The 20,672-nt window shown below is 40.7% G+C and overlaps 2 protein-coding genes across 4 annotated transcripts in view; both read left to right on the top strand.

Moving 5' to 3' along the window:
- Window positions 1-4,712: 4,712 nt before the first annotated feature.
- On the top strand, window positions 4,713-7,252 carry vma21 (vacuolar ATPase assembly factor VMA21). Its single transcript, XM_083696534.1, has 3 exons — window positions 4,713-4,846; window positions 6,088-6,197; window positions 6,426-7,252. Exons 1-3 carry the CDS (start codon window positions 4,785-4,787, stop codon window positions 6,566-6,568), a joined length of 315 nt encoding a protein of 104 aa, XP_083552660.1. The 5' UTR covers window positions 4,713-4,784; the 3' UTR covers window positions 6,569-7,252.
- Window positions 7,253-11,431: 4,179 nt separating this feature from the next.
- Window positions 11,432-20,672, top strand: part of npas2 (neuronal PAS domain protein 2) — a 44,180-nt gene continuing 34,939 nt past the window's right edge. For all 3 annotated transcript variants that reach the window (XM_083665431.1, XM_083665430.1, XM_083665428.1), the window contains exon 1: window positions 11,432-11,539. The gene's annotated coding sequence lies outside the window, so the exon portion shown is untranslated. The remainder of the gene's footprint in view (window positions 11,540-20,672) is intronic.

The following is a 20,672-nucleotide window of genomic DNA, read 5'->3' as shown; positions in this document are numbered from 1 at the left end:
ATCTATCCATCAGTCATCAGTAAGTAATCAATGCTCAGACCAGGGGAAGACTGTGTATAGAAGACTACAAAGGCGAGAATCAAGATAAGACATTGACAACTCTGATGCAATAGAACCCACCTGACTGACCAGGAACACCCGTCAAGCCAAGTGTCCAAATACGCTTGGTGCCCCGAAATAGAGGTCTGTATAATAAGTGTTATTGTTTCTAAATGGTGAAACCAATATTTATACAAATACAATCTGTAAACTAGGAAAATAAGTTCCAGAAGAAACGTTGTGGGCTTGCAAAGTCTTATTTTGGTAGTGGAAGAGATTTAAAGATGTTTCGATAGATAGATTTTCTGGGTAGTTGAAAGAAAGCGAGATAGTCTTACTATGGTAGCGGATAAAGTTAGAGATGGTTTGGTTGGTTGGTCGGTTGGTTGAATGGATGGAATGTTGGATAGATAGGCAGATAGGATGAGCCAGGGGTTGGATTAGTGTGAATAGCTTAAAAACTGTAGGAGGAGCAGCAGGTGGAAGAATTTGAATATTAATAAGTATGTTGAAGAACAATAGTTGGACATGCTGAAGCAAGCCCACTAATATGTATGAGCAATAACAATAGTTGGACTTGCTGAAGCAAGCCCTCTAATAAGAATAAGTATGAGCAATAACAATTGTTTGACTTGCCCACAAGCCCACTAATTACATCATTGTTCATATATACACTATGAAAGTCCATACTGCAACTGCAGAATGTAGACCTTGGTGAATGCAACTGGAGACACTCACACTCATAATTTTTGGGTATGGGCAGCAGTTGAAGCTGTCAATGACTAAATATTGACTTTAAATATTTAGCTTGAAAACTTTGTTAACCTTGGGGTGAAATGTCCACAGTCAGTTCAGGGTGAATGTACTAACAGAAAGGCATGAGTTCAATTATGATCTGTAATATTTATCTAATAAAAAATCTGTAATATTTACAAACCTAAACTTTGTGGAAAAATACAAGTAAATGACTAAATATTTACTTTAAATATATAACTTAAAAACGTTGTTAATATTGGGGCAAAACCGTCATGTCGGATGGGACTAGACATGGGACTAGTTTATCAGGGTTGGCTTGGTTGGTTGATTGGATGGATGAAAGAGAGGATGGATAGATGAGAGAGGGGAGGTATAGAAAGACAAAACAATTAAGAGGTTAACCAGTGTGGGTTGCAGAATAAAGGTTTTGGTGTAAAACCAAACAGTGCCTTTGGGATTTCGTTTCAAACCCTTTTCCTGTAAGGTCCTGTCCCTTTCACATGTCAAGAAGTGACTTACAAACTGAGGGACAACGATGTCGGCCCACCATTGGAAACCTGACATTCTGAAAAAAATGATTTGTTGAGCTGCAATAGTAGGATTAGAGGTTGAAGTTATGGCGTAAACACAAATGTGGTTCCCAATTCCTTTGGGATTTTCTTTCCTGTCAGGCCATGGCCCTTACATATTTCAATATGTAACTCAGAGAACTGTAAGTAACAATGTAATTTAGCAGCCAGCTAGAGCACGTAAGGCTGTTAAATTTTCCATTAGCCCCATTAGCAGAGCCAATCGCAGCGCCCCATTCCATTAGTGGTCCATTAGTGTCCATTAGCAGAGCCAATCGCAGCGCCCCATTCCATTAGTGCTCCATTAGTGTCCATTAGCAGAGCCAATCGCAGCGCTCCATTCCATTAGTGCGCCATTTTGTGGGCTGGTGACGTTTAGCTAACTGTCGGTTTTCGTCACACTGCTCAGATCACACCGATAACCTTGCTTGATGTATTGATTTGATCAATGGAACTGTTTATATAGATGAATACTTTCTTGTCTTATCAGTTCATAGCAACACACTTGCAGCTCTCGTTGTTTGTTGACGAGAGACAGACGCTAGTTCTATGTTCGCTGAAAACTTGATTCAATGATATATTGATTTGATCAATGGAAATGTTATGCTGAATTAATACTCTGTTGTTTAATCAGTTTATAACAACACACTATAAGTTCGCTGTTAACGAGAGACGGATACGAGCGAGTGCGAGTGCTACCTAAGGTAAGCTAGCTTTACATCGCTGAAAATCTGTGTCAAGTCACTAAAACCAACTTGAATAACTTCCTTATATGAGTTGAATCACTAAGATAAGATCTCCGATGATGAAATATGTGGTTGTCACTTGTTTGCTGGCTGTGTCGTGTCATTTTACCGTTAAGTGCAGAGAGTGATCCATTCTAGATAGATTGATTTGATTCATAACCATTTTTATTGACAATGAAGTGTATGGTGATAAAGGCTTATGATTGATGACAGATTTCATTGATCATAAAATATTGCTACTAGTCCCATGACAGATTGACATTCTTCTTCTTGTTGGCCTTAGATGGCGACCAAGAAGCACAGGGCCATGGGGGACAGGACAGTGAGTGGCTGTCTCGCCTCAAGACCTTTGCCACCACTGGGGTTTGGCCATCTGATGTAGGGGACAGGCCAGACCCCAGTCAGAAGAGGTGGTATGCTGTCTACCAGAAGGTAACATTTGTCTGTGAAATACACCAACAGAGTAAACAGATATAGGCTAGGTTGTATATGCCATGACATTGAGCATATCATTGGGTTACAGATTGAGAAATGTCCAGTGCAGACACGCGGCCAGACATCGCTGTTTGGTAGGCCAGAGTTGTGTCTGTGGATTTCACTCCCAGAAGGTAATGAAGGGACATCAGATGTAACTATTTGTCATGCTGAAAAAGTCAGTGGAATTCTCCGGAAAAGAAGTGGATCTTCTCAGAGCGGCTCTGTGCGGTCATCCCGGCCTGCCAGTGCTTCTCGCAGTCTAAACCACGTGCATGGCTCTCAAGTCACCTCACCATCTGCCACTAATGCTTTTGACGCTGATTGTGAAGCTGAGGCGAACAAGATCGTTGATACGTTTGTGGCAGACGTGAAGGACGTGACAGCGCAGGCCGTGGAGGCAGGGGACAGCACAGTACAGGCTGGAGGCACAGATCACAACGCTGCGTCCTCCATCGACCAGCCCGGTGGACGTTCTAGCAGGAGGCAGAGGGTCTACTCTGCCACATTGAGGCTCTACAGCAACCTGCAGAGTTCTTCAACACGGGCTCTGCCACCGGTGGAGCAGATGTGATTACGTCATCACCCGTCAAGGAGCCCCGACAGGAGGTCAGCTCTGAGGACGTAGAGACCCCCTCTCTGAGGGAGTGTTCCCAGCCACTTAGGGCTGGATGTGACTCCCAAACCCACCTTGACGAGAGCACCAAGGAAGTCATTGTGGGAATACTGACTTTTGTAGTTTGATTTAATGGCAAAAGTGGAGTCCAAGTCCTCTTTCGGGAGGAGCTCGTCTGAGGAATCCCTCGCGGCTGGTGTTTTTGTGGGGGATGTGCTATCCCAGCAATGGGTTTTCACACCCTCAAACAGCCCCTCCCCCTCAGAGGATATGCTTGCTAGTTCTGAATGCTTACAGATTGTCCCCCGAAGTCAGTGCAAAGCCGAGTTTTACCAGCACCAAACTCAAAACCAAACAAAATCTAGGGACCCAACATTGGATTGAGGGCCACCCAAGAAAAAAATAAATCATGTCTTTATGAGCTAACCCTAACCAATCATACATACCAGTGATCACAAAAACGTCTTTACAAGAGTCGTTCAAGAGGTCAGTTTAAGATTCATGAAAACATTCGGTTGTCTCAAAAGTGCCCTGCAAACATAGACACACAGACTAACTATAATACAATTTTTAACCACTTTCAACATGCAGTCTCGCACGAATTCTCCGTCACTGAACGGCTCGCTCCGCCTGGCAATTTCTTGAGCTACCATGTACCTAGCCTGTGTTACAGCTTCGCCGGATTTTGCTAGATTTGTGAACACTGACTGCTGGGCAGTTAAACCTCTTTGACATTGTTTAAGCTTGGTTGTGCGCTCCTCGCCCGCGAACTTGTCGAAGATTTTATGATTGGTGTCATAATGGTGTTTTATGTTGAACTCCTTCAGCATTGCATTCACCTGCTTGCAGATTAGGCACATGACTTTATCCGACCCAGGAGGTACAACGAAGTAAGCGTTGCTCTATCTCTCCTGAAACTTCCTTTTCTCCTCACTGACACAACGTTTTTTGCACGATGGCCCCAGCTCCTCCATCTCCAGCTTCCACAACGAATCAACCTAACTAACGTTAACTAACTAACTTTCGATCTTGCAAAAATGGCAATGACTAATATCGCTAGCTAACGTATAGCTGACAGAAACAGATTGTAATTTCCCGCGTCATCGCGACTGGCGAGATGCCTAGTTGCCATGCAACCAGTTGCCTAGCAAGATTCTACCAGTTGTCATTCCTAATTTGACAGTTTAGGCCAAATTGTCAAATTAGGAATGACAGCCCAGGAGGCGCAGTTTTACCCTTCTTAAAAGTACAGCACTGTGTGATGGATGATTAAAATATAACGCGTGCATTTCATCATGTCACCTGAACCATTCTAACCATTTCATCAGGGTAATTAGGATATAGGAACAATTACAAACCCTTCTGGGGCAATACTATCCCAAATATTCTATGTTTATGATTGCTATATATTTGTTAAGATGATTAGCATACTGTTTGTGGTTCTTATTTTCGCTCTTATTTTGAAGTAATCTTCATTGACAGACAGTTACATTGACCGGAAGTAGTTGGGCGGAGAACACGGAGTACCTTTACGTTGTAATCTTCTCCTGAAAGATCGTCTTGTGGCGTTTGAAGTAAACGAACATGGAGTACTATGATAAGCAGTCTTTGAACTCAATTCCTGGTCCTGGTCCAGATTTCAGAGGGTAAATCGGCACGAATATGCTAGTTAGCCAAGAACACACTGCAGGGCAATGAAATGACAGAGAAAGTGGGCTTTTTTGTTTGCCTACTTAGAGTTAGTGTACCTCAGCAAGTAAGGGTATATGCTACAGCACAGTGGTCGGTGACAAACTCTGTTTTTGATCGCACACCTCCATGGGATTGGTTGCTAATGCGACCCTAGTCTTGTTGTGATGCGTAGTTCCGAGTCATGTGATTCTCGTAAATTAAACATATTTTACTCAGTAAATTAACTCCCACTAAAGCTAGGTTTATATGTACTGTGCGTAATAGCCTGGGAACGAGGTTAGTTGCTACCTAGCCCCAATTTGGGACTAGATTTATTACTGTTTACATTTGGATGTTGTTGACGTCTACAACATCCACATGTGAAAAGTAGTACGTCTCGTCACAAATTGGGGGTAGTTGCTAACATATAGCTTGATAGCGCCCTCCTCTATGCAGTCATATAGACAGATGGCAGGGTTCTCCCCAGGATTTTTTAAACTTTAGCGCTGGATTATATTATCAAAACCCGACTCGCGTTTATTCAAGTCAAAATGCGCAAAAACACCGCTGAATTCACTAAGGAACATCATAATGCTTTCACTTCCGCGTTTTTACGATGTCGTTGGTGATCAAAGATAGTTACTCTATCATTACTCAATATAGAGTTTAATTTGCCTTGAAATGTTCACACCGTGGCACAGCGCCACTCTACATTCTTTGGTGAGAACCCTGGATAGCCGGATAGCATCCACCTCTATGCAGTCCTATGGACAGATAGAGTCCGACACTTTGCCATGTATGAACATAATGGGGGGGGGGGGGGGGGGGGATGGGATACATCTGTCCCATTACTTATGGTGACCTTAAATAGGGTAACTATGTATAACAAGTGTTGTCTTTTCTAAATGGTGAAACCAATATGTACACAAATACCATTAAATAAAAGCAACTTCAGAGTAATTGTTTGATTTCAAATCAAACGTTTGGAGTATAGAGCAAAAAGAAGAAAAAATGCTTTACTGTCCCATTACTTATGAAGGCACTGTATCTATTTATCTAACGACATCATGAGTTTGGTAGTCGCTACCATATAAACAAAGTTTTATTATTAATATAATGGGGGACCTACCACAAGATTGGATCACCACCAAAGTATTGAATGCTTTTTTTTGTCATGGATGTTTATGCATGTCTTTTCTGGGTTTTTCTCTTACAGGAATGATGGATCATTACTGTCTGTACTGAAAACATTGCTGTTTTTCACAATTCTGATGATAACCCTGCCAATAGGGTTATATTTGACTTCTAAAGCATATTTATTTGAAGGTAAGATTGATTACTAACTGCAAAGGCATAGCCAATTGCTTACCTACTAAAAATCTAGTTTTTCAACTTCCTTGAATAAGAGGGTAAGCGTCTTGTCATGGTGTTAAGAGGAACAATATATACACTGTTGTAATTTTCTAAATACAGAACTGTATGCCATCATGAGCATAGGGCAGTTCTATAGATTACACGTTATGTGACTAAGTTTTTCTTTCTTTATGTTCCCAGCTTCTATGGGGTATTCCAGCAATGACAGTTATTTCTATGCTGCCATTGTGGCAGTGGTGGCTGTCCATGTGATCTTGGGCCTTTTTGTGTACGTTGCATGGAATGAGGGCTCGCATCAGACAAGGGAGGGCAAGCAAGACTAGGAGGAGCCAGCTGTGTGTGGGTACTAGGAAGGGAAGACCATATCAACATCACCACACACAGAGAAGCAAGTGAGGCTATGCTGGAGCAATGAGCCCTGAGCCCACAACCAGCCCTGAGCCCACAATAATCAGGGATTATGCATTGGGATAGGCATGGAGGTGTTAGTGGTTATGCATAATGTGGTGGTCAGTGTGGTAAGAATGAAGAGCAATGGCTCTTTGAGTTTGTCCAGTTTGACCAGTTATGAAAATTAGGGCCAACAGTTATTGAAATACATGAGGCCCTATTCAATCGAAATTGATGACTGGATTTTGGGACAAGTGAAAACATGTTTTTTTGCCATGTTTATTTAGGTATGGGCCTTGTGTTTTTATGTTAATTCATCAGTCATCATTGGTTTGTATCAACCTGATATCAACAGCTGTCGTATTGCATCATACTGTAGGGTGTTAGATTAAATAAATGAATAGGATAATGCCTGATAATGATAACATCACGAATCTATTTGAATTATTCATGTTCATGGTAAATTGTAGAGTTGTTTATTCTAATATGAAATGTTTTTGTTTTTATGTTTTGTAGAATGTGATCTGTAACATTATGGACATCCAGCTGTCTTATAGTCCTGTTGTGTTCTCAATTGATTTGATACATTCATAATGATAAATGAAGTATCCATGGCGTTTTGTCTTTGTTGTTCATGCATTTATTCGGGCTTCTTTTGCTGTCTTTATTCATTAAATGCTTAATGTGTTTTTTACTTGACACCTGAAGAAAGATCCACCAATTAATTGCACTTTACCATTCTGAACTTTGCTCTTGCTAAGCAGCGTATACGTTTTTATATTTTCAAACTGATAAACTAACTACAAACTGAATTCACTGAGAGGCACATCCTGATGCTGGTGTTGAATTATACAGTAAGTGTGGCAATTACTTGCAACAGTATCCCTTGTCATCAGATTTGTTCTGCGACTGGTATTTATGACATTTCACTCCCATTTAAAAAGCACTACATGGACATCTGTGGATACAGTATTTTGCTGAACTAGTTAAAAAGGAGTATTTACAGGTAGACAAAAAAATGGGGTGAGATAGTTGTCGTTTTTTTAAAATCAAATATGCATGTACAGTGCTCTATAATAAATAATGTCTCTTTATTCACAAACAGAAGCAAACATTGTTAATTCACACAATAATACTGAATGTTTTGAAAGTAACCTAATCAAAAGAGCTAAGGTCTTAACCTCATGGATCAAAAGTAGCAAACTAATACTTAAGAAGCATGGAAAACTGAGACATTCATTGAAACCTTGAGAACTGAGTTCTGACTCAGGGAAAGCTGGAGACAAAGACCATGGTGTTTGACCAACCTAGTAATTTCCATGTCCAATGATTCATATGTCTACCATTTCCCTCAAATAAACACTAAGGACCCCAATTTGATTTGAAAAAAAACAACCTTACAAGTCAAACTACTCACTACTGCATACTTTTTATTGTACCTTGATTTTAACTATGGTTTTCCGAAAACTGTAATTATTCAATCAGAGTTTTTGTAAACAGTCTGAAAACGCATTGCATATCATGGAAACGCAAGATGCAGTTTCTCATTGCGTCTATTAGAAATATTACAGTAAATATGGCCAACTTTGCCCCAATCTTTTGCACATGCAAATTGGGGCCCTAAGCATCTTACACAAATGCAAAATTGGAGTGACAGAGCTACTTCTGCTAGTTGACTTGAATCTTGCATTTAGTAATTGGCCAACAATTAATTTAAATGTACCATGTAGCTATATTATTTGAGGCTTGTACTATAGCACTTACTTTGACCAATGTTGTTCATTCTCAGTCCTATCGTTTGCCAGGGAACTATACACTCACCGGCCACTTTATTAGGTACACCTGTTCAACAGCTCGTTAACGCAAATATCTAATCAGCCAATCACATGGCAGCAACTCAATACATTTAGGCATGTAGACATGGTCAAGATGACTTGCTGAAGTTCAAACCGAGCATCAGAATGGGGAAGAAAGATGATTTAAGTGACTTTGAACATGGCATGGTTGTTGGTGCCAGACGGGCTGGTCTGAGTATTTCAGAAACTGCTGATCTACTGAGATTTTCACGCACAACCATCTCTAGGGTTTACAGAGAATGGTCCGAAAAAGAGAAAATATCCAGTGAGCGGCAGTTCTCTGGGCGAAAATGCCTTGTTGATGCCAGAGGTCAGAGGAGAATGGCCAGACTGGTTCGAGATGATAGAAAGGCAACAGTAACTCAAATAACCAGTCGTTACAACCAAGGTATGCAGAAGACCATCTCTGAACGCACAACACGTCGAACTTTGAAGCAGATGGGCTACAGCAGCAGAAGACCACACCGGGTGCCACTCCTCACCTAAGAACAGGAAACTGAGGCTACAATTCGCACGGGCTCACCAAAATTGGACAATAGAAGATTAGAAAAACGTTGCCTGGTCTGATGAGTCTCGATTTCTGCTGCGACATTCAGATGGTTGGGTCAGAATTTGGCGTAAACAACATGAAAGCATGGATCCATCCTGCCTTGTATCAACGATTCAGACTGGTGCTGGTGGTGTAATGGTGTGGGGGATATTTTCTTGGCACACTTTCGGCCCCTCCAATTGAGCATTGTTTAAATGCCACAGCCTACCTGAGTATTGTTGCTGACCATGTCCATCCCTTTATGACCACAGTGTACCCATCTTCTGATGGCTACTTCCAGCAGGATAACGCGCCATGTCACAAAGCTCAAATTACCTCAAACTGGTTTCTTTAACATGACAATGAGTTCACTGTACTCCAATGTCCTCCGCAGTTACCAGATCTCAATCCAATAGAGCACCTTTGGGATGTGGTGGAACGGGAGATTCGCATCATGGATGTGCAGCCGACAAATCTGCAGCAACTGCGTGATGCTATCATGTCTATATGGACCAAAATCTCTGAGGAATGTTTCCAGCACGTTATTGAATCTATGCCACAAAGAATTAAGGCAGTTCTGAAGGCAAAAGGGGGTCCACCCGGTACTAGCAAGGTGTACCTAATAAAGTGGCCGGTGAGTGTAAGTGTCTTAAGGCACACCCCTGGGAAGGAGACTGCTGGCAGAGTCACACTCTTTTTTTTTCTTATAAAACCTCAGATTCACGACACAAACGTTCAATAAGCAGCACTTGGCAACCAGAAACACTAAACAAGCACACAGAGAACAAAACATGTCTACAGCAGACAGCCATGTGTTTGAGGTCAGGAATAGGATGGTTGCATAACTGTCCCAGTGGACTGAATGAAAGATGGAAATATTTTTCCTCCCGACTGAAACAGATAACCAATTACAGCAGCACATTCTTTGCGTAAATGCTGTCACCATTTCTTCCAGGTATAGACAAACTGATAATACAGAGACCCGCTCCGTTTTATGTGACTAATTGCATGCCTGTTTGTTCACAGTGTCTATGACTAATAAATAAATCTGGTTGTGATTGTATGAATTGCTATGATATTGATTTCCGAACTGTTAATTACTATGAACAACATTATATCGTAGGCCATTAGATTTCATTGTTTGTTTATTGATCAGTGATCACATACACATGGTCAGTGTATGGGCAGCTGCAACTCATGGCAGTGTGTGTCTTGTGTGTGTCTGTCTCACCCAGGTGGCACATCCACAGGCTGCAAGGTAAATAAGAGTGTTATAACACAGGTAATTTCCTTTACTAGTCATTGCTCCATGAATCCTTGCCATAGCGCTATGACAACCTTGGAGATATGTCTAGTGCAGACATATTGTATTCATTATTTGATTGCTTACTCGAATAAATTAAGTGTTTGAATGATGTGTTAGACTTTTCATTTCATTTGATGTTGTATGATTGTATGTTGTGTGGAGAAAACATATTTGCCCAAAAGTGACTAACATGTTGATAAAATACTTTACTAATTCTTAACCTGATTACCAAATTCAACAACTACTGTATACTTTACTTATGCATACCTTTGCTGTCTGCAACACTAATAGAACGTTTAAAATCTAAAACTCATTTTATGAGATATATTAGAAAATCTTAAAAAATAAAATAAAATTCGCAGGCAATACTATGGTATGATTATCCAAAAACGAAATTCATAACTATTTTTAATAAGCACAATTTTTTTTGATGACTTGAAAAGTAATATTTTGCCAATGATCATGGCCGTCACCAGATGGCAATACTGTAGCCTCCTGTATGACCCAGTTTAGCCCACCTGTTTAATCCAATTACGGATACATAGAACAACACAGCCCGGTTGAGCGGATATTGCTGTTTCTTGAACAAGACATGAGGTGATTCTGTAGCATGTAGGCCTAATGAAAATAAAAAAGGTAGTATTGTAAATTAATGAAACAATGGCTTTTGTGTAAAAAATAAAATAAAAAAGTCATGCAACTTGGACCATTGCAAAATGGGTAGCCAGACTATGAGACTGACAAACGCAGTTCTTGAATGAAAAAGACGCGAAATGACACTGTAGTGCAAACTCGTTTCGATCAATAAATAATTGCTTGTGATAGGTTGCCCTTCATTTTCAGCAATTAGCCTACATTTTCAGGCTACACTGTGAGGATATGCGCAAACATTCACCGGCGGTGTCTCCCTCCCCATCCCGTACCAAAGACCGTAGATCTCTATAGCGAACCCGGATACGACGCGCTTGGGTTGGTCACTGGTTTGGCCACTCCCTGTCACTCCTTTTAAGGTGCGACGACGGCTGATGATGTAAATGGTGAGGTGTGTGGGTTGGAAAATGAACATCAGCAAAGAAAATACTTCTAAGTCACTCATTGCTCACAAAAACTGTGCCAGTTATATAACGCTATTTCGTGGTAAGAAGAGGAGAGCAAAGCCTTTTTGTATTTCCCTTCATATTGGAATCGTCTTCTCGCTGTTGGTTTACATTAGGTAAGTTTATGCATTAGTTTTACTTGACTTGCTGTAAGTTTTTATTATAGGCTACCACATTGAATTGTGGTAGTGGAAGATTTGCCACTTGATCGAAGGTTGAAGTCCTGTGAAACGCCGGTGTCACCCCATTATGTGGTGTTAAAGTCTAGCAAATATTGTTTCATGAGAAAAGGCTTCGGTCTTTTTTGTTTCATTATGCATTTGTTTGGAAAGTGGGGCTGCCAGGTAATGCAGTGATTGATGCCTATGCTTCTCATGCAGCCCACAGTCGAAAGAGGCTATAGGAAACCTACATCTTGGACTGTAACAATGTGAGGGTGGATTATTAATTAAAACATGTCGCAGTTGTAGCAGAGGTCCTATAGAAACGGGCTGTGGTACAACACCAGCTGTTCTGTTCACATGTTTTAATGGATCATTGTTTTAGTCCCAGTTTTAGACAGTCATGGAGAGGGAGAGTAACGAAAATCAAATTAAGCTTATTTTGAAAATACAGTGTTATGTAACGCATGACTCCAGAACAATTATGAGCCGGTTGCAGTGACGCCACGACCTGGCTTTATCAATAAAGAAGATACAATTATCCAACTCTCACTTCTGCACTGCTGGATTTGGGCATAAGCATCATTGTGGCGCAATGAAAGCTGATAATTCTGGGAAGCCGACTGCAGCCTATGACTGACTGCTACTAGTTGGCTTGTGAATCAATCAACATATGTTTGAGGTATTCAAGGTTAGGCTACATGGTAATTAAGTGTTAGATTATCTTAATCAGAGCAGGGAAGTTTAGCCTACTTACATTTCAAAAGGATAAGTTAATTAAATGCCCTGGTAAGTCATTGAAAACCCTGCTAGGTCATTGAAAAATGTCAGAGAATCATGTGACGTTGTCCAGACATAGCAACCGTAGCCGGATAGAGCAGGTGCTTTTTAACCTGCTGTATGAGTTTTTTCTGTTACAATGGCAAGAAACCCACCCAGGCCAACTCATGGTTGGTAGTATTAAAAATACACACAATATAACCACCCTCTGTGATGATCAGGCCAACAAAAGCAACCAGAATGTTCTGTCAGTAACACCAGTTAGACTGCAGGCAATCCATTCCCAGGGAGGATGGCACCTTGGACCCACATTTGTCAAGCAGGTTTAGGAAATAAAATACAGTAGACTACTGTAGATAAGGATAGAAAACGTAACACCATATCATCCCTCAGTGAGGCAATAAGTGGCACAGACGAATACACAAGTTACTGAAGCACACATCCACAGAACATGCATCAGAAATAGAAATAGGAATATGAACATGTAGGCTAATAGTAGACCAAAACAGAAAGAGTAGACCATTTCTGTCATTGACTAGGCTGCTAAAGTTCCAACTGATCTGGGTTTTCTTGCGACGCAGGCAGATACTGTAGACTATACCTGTACCCTGAGGGCACTGTAGTTTCACACAGCAGAGATGTAGGTGGTCCTAAACACGCTTAGGGTTTGCTCTCTTCAGTAGAGCAACATTTCTGGGTCCCCTTTGAAAATGTAACCCCATTTTGTATGTGATGGGAAAAGCTTTGTGGTCATTTCTTTAGTGCAGCACGTGATAACATAAAAATCATCAATGCTTGTTTGTACGTATATTATTGACGTGTATGATGCAATTCATGCAGATAATGTGTTGGTTTTCGGCTCTCAATGGTCCTGATAAAGTTCCTGGGAGGCTGGTTTGTTTGGTATGTCATTATTTGGTTCATTCTTTTGAATGTGTTTTGTGATGTGGCTGAGCCAAAGTGAGTTGAAGTAATGATGAGGTGAGTTACAAACTGCCAAAAACCAGAGCAGAGACGATGTAAGCCTCTTAGACGAGACATTAAACAAGTTATTCTCTGTATTCTCTGCTGGTTTCCAGTAATCAAATTCTCTTGCCTTTTCCAAATGCATTATCTCAGGTTATATCTGTATCACTTGTTATTTATCTCATGGACACTTCTTTTCATCGGCTGTGCATTCACAGAGGAACTGGGGATCTCTGCCCCCTCCTTAGGGTGGAAAGGGTTTTCACTTCTCTTTGCCTGAAAAGATGCTGTGTGAACGTTAGGTAACTGATGACACGCAGCCTAGTCTCTGATGTTATGGAGCCTGCTGGAGGGAAAGTAGGTTACTGGGCCATGTCCTGCAAGCTTAAACTGAACACAGTCAGAATATCACCGGAGCTGCTTACTGTGACTAGGCATGCACAAATGGAGCAGGTCCGTCCAATGGGAAATGCATCTTTTCTGTACTCTGCCCCTTTAAGAAAGAGAGTGGCTCTCCATAGAGCTTTGGTGAATGTTCAACCTCACAAGGAATGGGTTAAACATGACAACAGGTTAATAGGCATCTGGAGATGAGCAGTGAATTCACTTTAGTCTTCGACCTAGGCTTGGAGGAGTAGTAATGGTCATATAGATAATTTTTCCTGTGTTACTGATCCAGTGGTATCTTCTCATAACATAAAGGATGAAAAGGCATGTCTTTCGTTCTTCTTTTTGTTCTACTGCTATTATTAATGTTATTCCAATTGCTTTGACGTCCCAGAAAATTTGCATTTTGTTTATCATGACCACTAAACATTGTGACCATGGGAACTCCTCTACCAAGGTAAATTCTTGGACATCAGTGAGTATTTAGGGTGCATTCATTACCAACTTCCCACCTATGACCTCGGACCTCCCAAGTTTGGCGCATTCAAGTGAGGTCGGAAACTCCAAACAACATGGATGCCCACATGTGACGGCTAACATTAGCCAGTCATAACAAATATAACTTTCCAAAACACATCTCATGCATGAAAACAGACTTCAGTGTGTATTCAACAGCTTAGAAAAACATTGTTGTTACATTTCTGCTTCCCATTAGCGTACATGTCTGAAAAATCCTGCCATGGACACGGTTACTTTGTTGTTGACATGACGTCAGAGAACTAGAAGTCGGAAACTCGGAGCACAGGGATAATAGCCGAGTTTCCCACTTGTAATTACGAGTGGGAGGAGGGCTGTTTAAATGGATTATTCCCACTCTGAGGCTCGTATTTCCGAGTTTCCGACATGTCATGAATGCAGCATTAGTGTTTGTGAAAAAAGAGAGCCCCCCCCCCCCTCTCTTCCTATCTCAATGTATCCCAAAATTCAACAAAAGTCATTCAAACTTCATTGAGTCAGCCTCTAACTGTCTGCCCTCTGAGTTTAGGGGTCACAAGTTCTTTACTTAGAGTTCAGCAGCCACCAGATGTCTAGCCATCTGAAAGTGACCTACATCAGTGGCTCTTCTTAAGCAGTGAATTTGGCCTAGCAGCATCCCAAGACAGAATACAACCAAATCGGCACTGCAGTAAATTGGCGTGGCAAAAAAAATAGCTTTGTCCTGATTTTAGGTAATATCATCAAGTTATATGACGTCCACTAAACCCAAAATGATTTGGATTGAAATATCAGTTTTTCACCCAGGTCCTGGGTGCTACTCTGGGTAAATGGTTTGATATTGGGGTGCAGAAATGCCGGTACCAGTAGTCCTGAATGGTCTAACCGATTGGAAACAGGAGGTTTGTGAGATGAGAAGGAGCAGGGACAAGCATTGCTTTACAGGTAGTATGCAGTGGTTGAATCTGGCAAGTGCAGCTTTAAAAAATTAAGGCTACTGTATATGACTTCAGTTTCTTTCGGTTCTGGCCATAGAGTTCTGGATAATTCAGAATAATTATCAGACTATGCCATGTAGAATAAAGGTATATGTAATACATTGATTTCTATCATCCAGATGAGAGAGAGAATATTGTTGGAATCAGAGTCTTAACAGATATTTAACTATTATTACAACCTTATCACAACCTGAATGTCCTTATCACAAACTGACAAATTGACATGCTAATCGTCCACTAGAAATTGATATCAACATTTAGAAGCAGTGCCAAGTAGCAGACCCTTCAGACGTGTCACCTGGTGGATGCATGGCTTTTTGGGACACATGCAATGGCATGTCACATGAGCTGCTCCACGTTAGACACAACCAGGCCTCCCATCACTAACATCATGCATTCGATTGTTAGTTTCGTACCTCTTATGTCCACAGGCAAGGACAATACAATTAATGAAAATAAACACTGGGGGCTTATTTCCTGAAAAGTAGGTTTATAGTAAAAAGCGTGTTCGTTTCATTCATTATTGAAGAGGGTAGCTATGCCCCACTGAAGCTACAATTAACAAGCCTCTTATGAGCAGAATACATTTAAAAAGAGCAGTAATTAACATTTACATGTTCTGAATGAACCGTTCTGAAGTTATATTCTAGTGTGAACCTAATCTGCAAACAGAATAATACGACTAGCCTAAATTGTATTCATAAAGATTCAGAATGTCAAATAATGTTCTTGTTATTTTAGAGTCCTCTGCTGAGATCGGTTGAGATGCATGAATCACAGTCAGAATGCCAACAATTATTGATTTATAATCACTCCCTCCTCATTTTCTCAGTCAACAGGCTCAAGCTCCATGTGTCAGAAGTGTTTAAACTTTTTGTTCCACTTGAGACCTCCTGTGAAAAATGCCTATGTTTACAATTTATTCTAATTTAATTTCCAGTCATTCTTGGTGGATTCCTTGAGGTGAATTGAGGTGATCTGACAGCTTGTTGGATTAGAGTAGGCCTATCCCAATGTAATTACATGGCTTAGAATTTCACAACCACCTAAGTTTTATTTGAGATTTGGTCATGGCACCTCTGCTTCTTTCAGTGGTGGGGAAATAAGATTGTCTTTGCATGTGTTTTAATTTAGTCTAGCAATGGTCAGATCAAAGTTCAAGTGCTGCCAATTACCCCAGTTGAATAGGCATGACAGACCAAACTACAGGCATGACACAGCACTATCCCATGTTTACCATGAAAAGAAAAGAAAGAAAAAGAGAAATATTTGCTATTGTACAACTAACATACATCTGGCATTACATTTATGGGTAAATCTAGCTCTAAAAAATGTGAGATAGAAATGCCTGACATGATGACCCTTATGTTAGTCAGTTCAGTTTATGTCATAACGCGGAGAATCTTCATGATCTGTGTGCTGTTCTGTACTGGTACTGTAACATTCCTTGGTGTGCTTGGCAATGGCTTCATTTGCCCAGAGGAACTATGTTGCACATGACTCTTGAGAGTATGTCTGGTATTCATGTCACCCTCTTTAACCTTCTAACTGTGACAGACAAAATGTTCAGCTCCAGTTATATAACTGCCAGTACAGACGTCATTGGCCTCTCTGCTGATGTCGCTCTTCTCTTGGTCCACAGCACACTGTCTTTGTACTCACTAGCTACAGGCACAGACCTACTAGGGCATGATTAAGACACTTAATTGCTTTTTCCTTTTATGTTCCTTTCTTCTGGGGTTCAAATGAGACTCATGTCAGCATGTAGCTACATAGAAGGATCCATTGAAATTATTTTTGTTTGCGAAATGGCCCGATGTTTCCAAAGGCACATACTAAAACATCTAGTTTTTTTAAAGCATTTTCCAAATATGTCCAAATATGCACCACACACACACACACACACCAGCATTTCCACCTCAGTTAGGGTTAGGGGTAGAGTGTCTGTATTTAGTGCAGCTGGTTCATTTGAAGGAGGAGCCCACCCACATAAATGAGTCCAGTTAAGTGTGAGGTGAATATATACTTCAATCTACGTTATTTAAATCACTAACCGTGTGGCAGACAGGGATGCCTTCTGTATATCTGTGCTATTCTTGCTCTCTTTATTTCTGGATGTGTCTATTCTTATAGCTAGTTGATAATCCCAACGGTTCAGACTTGATCTGAGTCTCCCAAGGCAAAAGGTCACAGTCAAGGATTGGGCGTGGTCACACAAGTGCTCTCAGAGGAAGAACATTTGGTTTCACAATCTGAGAGGGCCCAGCCCTTTTGTGAATGACCTAGATGTGATTCAGATCTTGTGCTGAGGGTGTTGGCCGTGCGTCTGTTACTGACACGATTGTTTGTTTATGTTGTGGAATACTACAGAATACACACAGCCAGTGGTTCCTCTGAAGCTCTCCTTGAATGTGTTCAATTGTGCAAGAATGTGTGATTCTAAGTCACTGTAGAGTATAGGGTCTATATCTAATAGCTCCTCAGTGAACTAGAAGACAGGTCTTTATCATCTGTGTCAATAACAACTTAACTAGATACAGACTATTGCGTTTTATCTTCATGTGAGTTGTGCAATGATGTGGGAATTCTGTAACACAATCATTTTGGTGAATATTTGTTGGTTCACAAGTTGTTGTGACAATTTTAGATATGTTAGTCATGTCAACATATGGGCAACATATTTGAGATCTGACATACCAAAGTTGTTAAAGAGAATTACAGAGACAAAGGTATCTACCTCTGCAACAAATAATGCAACATCACATCGCATCATTAGGCTAGTTAAATAAATACAAAACTTTGGGGGTTTTGATATTATAGTCCAATCCCCATAACCACATACAAAACAAATGCTGTAAGTGGATTGTGTTGTTAACCCACGTGATTCTACTCTTAACATTGTGTGTCCTCTGGAATGAAGCCTATTTATGATGGCTTTCCCTTTTTTCAAAGACTCACTTTTTTTTTCAGCACAGACATGTTCTTTCTCATACACTGTGTCACGAGGGAATTACAGTGAAGTAAATCAAATAATGACTATGATGTTAAAGTATAGATTGTCAGCTTTTCTTTCATTGTTGAACATGTTGGTTTAATCTTTCAGAAATTACACTTTTTATTTATTTTTATACATAGTCCCCCTATTTCAGGGCACCAAAAGTAATGGGACAGATTCATAATGCATGCATGCGATAACTGCCTGAAGTCTGCAACCCATCGACGCTGGGTATCTTCTCTGGTGATGTTTTGCCAGGCCTGTAGTGCAACCACCTTCAGTTGTTGTTATTTTTTAGGTCTTTTTGCCTAAAATCTTATCAGGAAATGAAATGCATGTCCAATTGGATTTAAATCTGAAAATGTATTTGGTCGGTCAAGAACAGCCCTGAAAAACTCCCTATTTGCTATGGCAGTATTTTGGGTCATTCTCTTACTGTATGATGTCTGATGAATTTGGAGGCATTTCCTTGTACTCGAGCAGACAAGATGTTTCTGTACACTTCAGAATACATTCTGCTGCTGCTGTCAGCAGTTACATCACTAATTAAGACAGGTTAGCCAGTTTTAGTGGCAGCTATGCCCAATCCTAACACCCCCTCCACCATGTTTCACAGATGAGGTGATGCTGTAAATCATGGGAATTCTTTTTTCCAGACTGTCCCCTTGCAATCACTCTGGTACAGGATATATTGGTCTTATCTGTCCACAAGACCTTTCTCAAGAAGTCTGCAGGCTTTAGGTACTTTTTAGCAAACTGTAACCTGACCATCCTTTATGAAGATAACTACTGTAGTAGTTTGCACCTTGCAGTGAAGCCTCTGTAGTTCAGCTAGTGATGTATTCTGCAGATGGTAGTCTCTGTCACATTCACGCCTACCTCCTGGAGAGTGATCTTGATCTGTGGGACAGTTGTTTTGGGGGTTTTCTTAATTATGGTGAACATTCTTTGGTCATCTACTGTAGAAAAGTCTTCCTTGGCCTACCAGCCCGTTTGAGATTGCTGAGCTCACCAGTGCTTTCTTCTTCATTTTAATGATATTCTAAACTGTTGATTGTGGCAAGCCTAAGCTTTTTTTCTGATTTTCAACCTAATAATGGCTTCCTTGACATTTGTTGACACTTCTTCGGTCCTCATGTTGACAGACATCAATATAACAGACTCCAAAGGCAAATGCAAGCCTAGAATCAATACTCGTCATTGACGGCTCTCTTATGCCTGCACAAATGATGTAACGGAACACACCTGACTAACCAGAAACCCCTGTCAAGCCAGTTGTCCCATTATTGTTGGTACTCTGAAATATGGGGACTATGCATACTGTAAAAAGTGTTATCATTTCTAAATGGTGAAACCAATATGTACACAAGTACATATCAAATAAAAGCAGAAAATCTATACTTTAACCTTCATAGTGTTTTGATATTTCAAATCCAAACTTTTGGAGTATAGAGCCAAAAGAAGAAAAAATGCTTCACCGTCCCATTACTTACGCAGGGAAGTACAGCTTCAACAGTTTTCACTGTAGAGCAGTGGATTCCACAGACCGTTGGGAGGACAGGGAGCAGTGTTGAACTTACACAATAAGGAAAACGAGGTAGCAACTGACAGGGAATGAGACATAAGATCATATTTTCCATGGATAGTTTGTTCTCCCTCTCAAAGTTATTCCAATATACTTCACTTCCAACTGTATCAGCTGCACAGTTAGAGGGGATGGCTGGCTTTATCCTCACAGTGGGTCTGTTATTTTGACCTATATGGTTGATGATGATGATTGTATGGTTTTGTGTTGGATGAACGGACCCAGGTGCGGTGCATATAAAGAAGCAGATGAAAGGCAACGATACAAAAATAAAAGTTTCTTTACTTGAAAAAAGTAACACAGGATACAAACACGAACTTACATGAAAATAAAGTGGGAGAAAGCAAAGTCTCCAAAACGGAAATAGTAGATAACAAAAGCCAACGGATTAAACTCGAAAAATAAAGAGAGAGAGCTACGTCTCGTAACTCAAACTCGTAAATATCAAAGGCTTACTTTTCTCAGGTGATCGAACAAACTGGGAAGTGCGACCCCATCCGTAACAGATGAGTTCAGTGGCCTTCCCAGTCACCGGATCTGAATCCAATAGAACACCTTTGGGATGTGGTAGAATGGGAGATTCACAGCTTGAAAGTGCACCTGAAAAATCTGGAGGAATTGCGTGATGCAATCATGCCATCATGGACCAGAATCTCAAAGGAATGTTTCCAATCAATGCCACGAAGAATTGAGGCTGTTTTGAGAGCAAAGGGAGGCCCTACCCAGTATTAGTGTTCCTAATAAAGAGTAAAGGGAGGCCCTACCCAGTATTAGTGTTCCTAATAAAGAGTAAAGGGAGGCCCTACCCAGTATTAGTGTTCCTAATAAAGAGTAAAGGGAGGCCCTACCCAGTATTAGTGTTCCTAATAAAGTGTTGAGTGA

This window comes from Argentina silus (genome assembly GCF_951799395.1).
Source record: "Argentina silus genome assembly, chromosome: 2".
Taxonomy (NCBI): domain Eukaryota; kingdom Metazoa; phylum Chordata; class Actinopteri; order Argentiniformes; family Argentinidae; genus Argentina; species Argentina silus.
This window is presented reverse-complemented; position numbering and strand designations above follow the sequence as displayed.